The sequence below is a fragment of the Fonticula alba genome (assembly GCF_000388065.1).
Source record: "Fonticula alba strain ATCC 38817 unplaced genomic scaffold supercont2.4, whole genome shotgun sequence".
NCBI classification, from domain to species: Eukaryota; order Rotosphaerida; family Fonticulaceae; genus Fonticula; species Fonticula alba.
Genome location: NW_009242974.1, coordinates 1,222,115 through 1,224,044, shown reverse-complemented (window position 1 = coordinate 1,224,044; position 1,930 = coordinate 1,222,115). Strand labels below are relative to the sequence as shown.

General features: G+C 67.5%; 1 protein-coding gene across 1 annotated transcript in view; it reads right to left on the bottom strand.

Annotated features, from left to right (window-relative positions):
- Positions 1 to 237: 237 nt before the first annotated feature.
- Positions 238 to 1,930, bottom strand: part of H696_02801 (hypothetical protein) — a gene marked incomplete at both ends in the record, with an annotated part of 5,055 nt that continues 3,362 nt past the window's right edge. Inside the window, 3 exons of the mRNA XM_009496701.1 lie at positions 238 to 738; positions 963 to 1,435; positions 1,607 to 1,904. Coding sequence (XP_009494976.1) covers positions 238 to 738; positions 963 to 1,435; positions 1,607 to 1,904 — 1,272 coding nt within the window. The remainder of the gene's footprint in view (positions 739 to 962; positions 1,436 to 1,606; positions 1,905 to 1,930) is intronic.

Genomic DNA, 1,930 nt, shown 5'->3' with positions numbered 1-1,930 from the left:
GGGGGGGGAGAGCCTCTCCTTTCATCACTTTCCACCGGACCATGCGGGCGTCTCAACTGGCGGAGGTGGGGACACAAGGACATACATATGCGCACGCTGGCAAGGGAGAGGAGGGAGAGGCAAAGGTGGAAAGGGTGGGGGGGGGGGGAGGGCGTTTTTCTCGTGCGATCTCGACATGGAAGTGAATATGGGAGGGGGGAGGGGGAGGCCGCCCGAAGTGGGACACGCAGAGGCGGTTTACAACTCAGCGTGAGAGGGCAGGTAGGTCGAGGCGGAGCCAATCACAGAACCACCACCACCACCGCCGCCGCCGCCGCCGCCGCCGCCGCTGTTTGTCTGTTGAAGAAGCCGGCTTAGCCGAGCAAGCTCCTCGTCCAAAGAGCGAAGGGCCTCGGCCAGATTCGCCGGAGTTGGCTGGTCCGGGCTGGTGGCGGCCGGCGCGGAGGTATCTGAGGCAGCGGTGGCGGCCGCCGTCGAGGCAGAGGGCGCCTCGCCGACCGGGGGAGTCCGAGCGCCTGCGAGCTGGCGCAGCAGCTCCTGCAGACTGGCGGCATCGATGACCACCGGTGAGGCACCAGACCCCCCCCCGCCAGTGACGGTGCCACTGCCGGCGGTGGCTGAGGCCATGGGCCGCGATTCGGTCGCCACGGTGACCCCGTCAAAGCCCGTGAGAATGACCGGTTGCACGGGCGGCGCCGGGGCCGGAGCCGGGGCATTGGCACGGCGTACGCTTAGAAGCTGTTCCATGGGGGCAACCGGAGCGCATGGAAGCAGGGGCATGGGCAGCGAGGCCAAAAAAGGCAAGAGAGAGGAGCGGGAGGGGGGCGGGGCGTAAGGACGCATGCAGCATGTCAGACTTTGAGACAAAGTCCCCCACACAGACAGTGAGGAGAGCCCGGGGGAGAATCCGCCGCAGCAGCATGTGGCTCTACACACACACACACACACACACACACACGCACCAGAGACGACTGAAGTATGATACAAATGAGCAGAGCAGCCACCGCCACCACGCGCAAGACGATCCCCGCTTGCCACCAGGTGCGCGCGACTTCCGACTCGCGCAGTGCCCGCTGGGCGGACTGCTCGGCCGACTGGGCGCTTTGCATGGCGTCCTGCAGGGTCTTGTCCCCGGGGCCGGCGGGGAGGACAGATGACCGAGCGGCGGTGGCCGCGGCAGCGGCGGCCGCCGCCGCGGCAGCCACCGCCGCCGGGTCCCCGTCGGCGCCGGGGCCCAAGCCGAGAGTGGTGCCAGTGGAGGGGTCCCGGGCGGGCTGTGCCGCCATGCCGGTGGCCAGGACAGGCGCGCCCGCGACTCCGGGAGCCGGCCCGGCAAGCATGCTCTGGCGATCGGCCTCAATGCGCTCAAGCAGGGCATTCTTCAAGTCGGCGCCGAATTGCACGAACCCATCGGTCCCATGGGCCTCAATGAAGCCTGGCAGGCGGTGGCCAAGGGAGGTCCGCCGAACAGCGTACACGTAGATCAGCGAGCGAGGGGTGAGGACGTCAGAAATGATCTTGGGCAGGAAAAGCCCCCCCCCCCCCGGGGGGGCGGAAAACAGGTGACACATGGCAGAGGACCGGGGGCTCGAGCAGCCAGACGCACTCTTGATCAGGGTGTAGCGCAGGAACCGAATGGCCCCGGTGATGATGAGGCTTGACCGGCCGCGCCCCTCCCGGGCCAGGCCATACAGGTTCACCGTGCGGAAGGTATCGGCACTCGGGACATCCGGCGTGTGGGTGACATGCTCCACGATGTAGTACTCCCCGGGGGAGGCGGGGACCATGTGGCGCTGGGTCACCAGGACCAGTGTGGACTTCGGGCCCATGGCCTGTGTCAGGTCCATGACGTACTGGAATTTGCGCTCCGGATTCGGGGTACCGGTGGTCCAGTCGCTGGTGTACTGGAGATCTGGACAGTGGGGGGAGG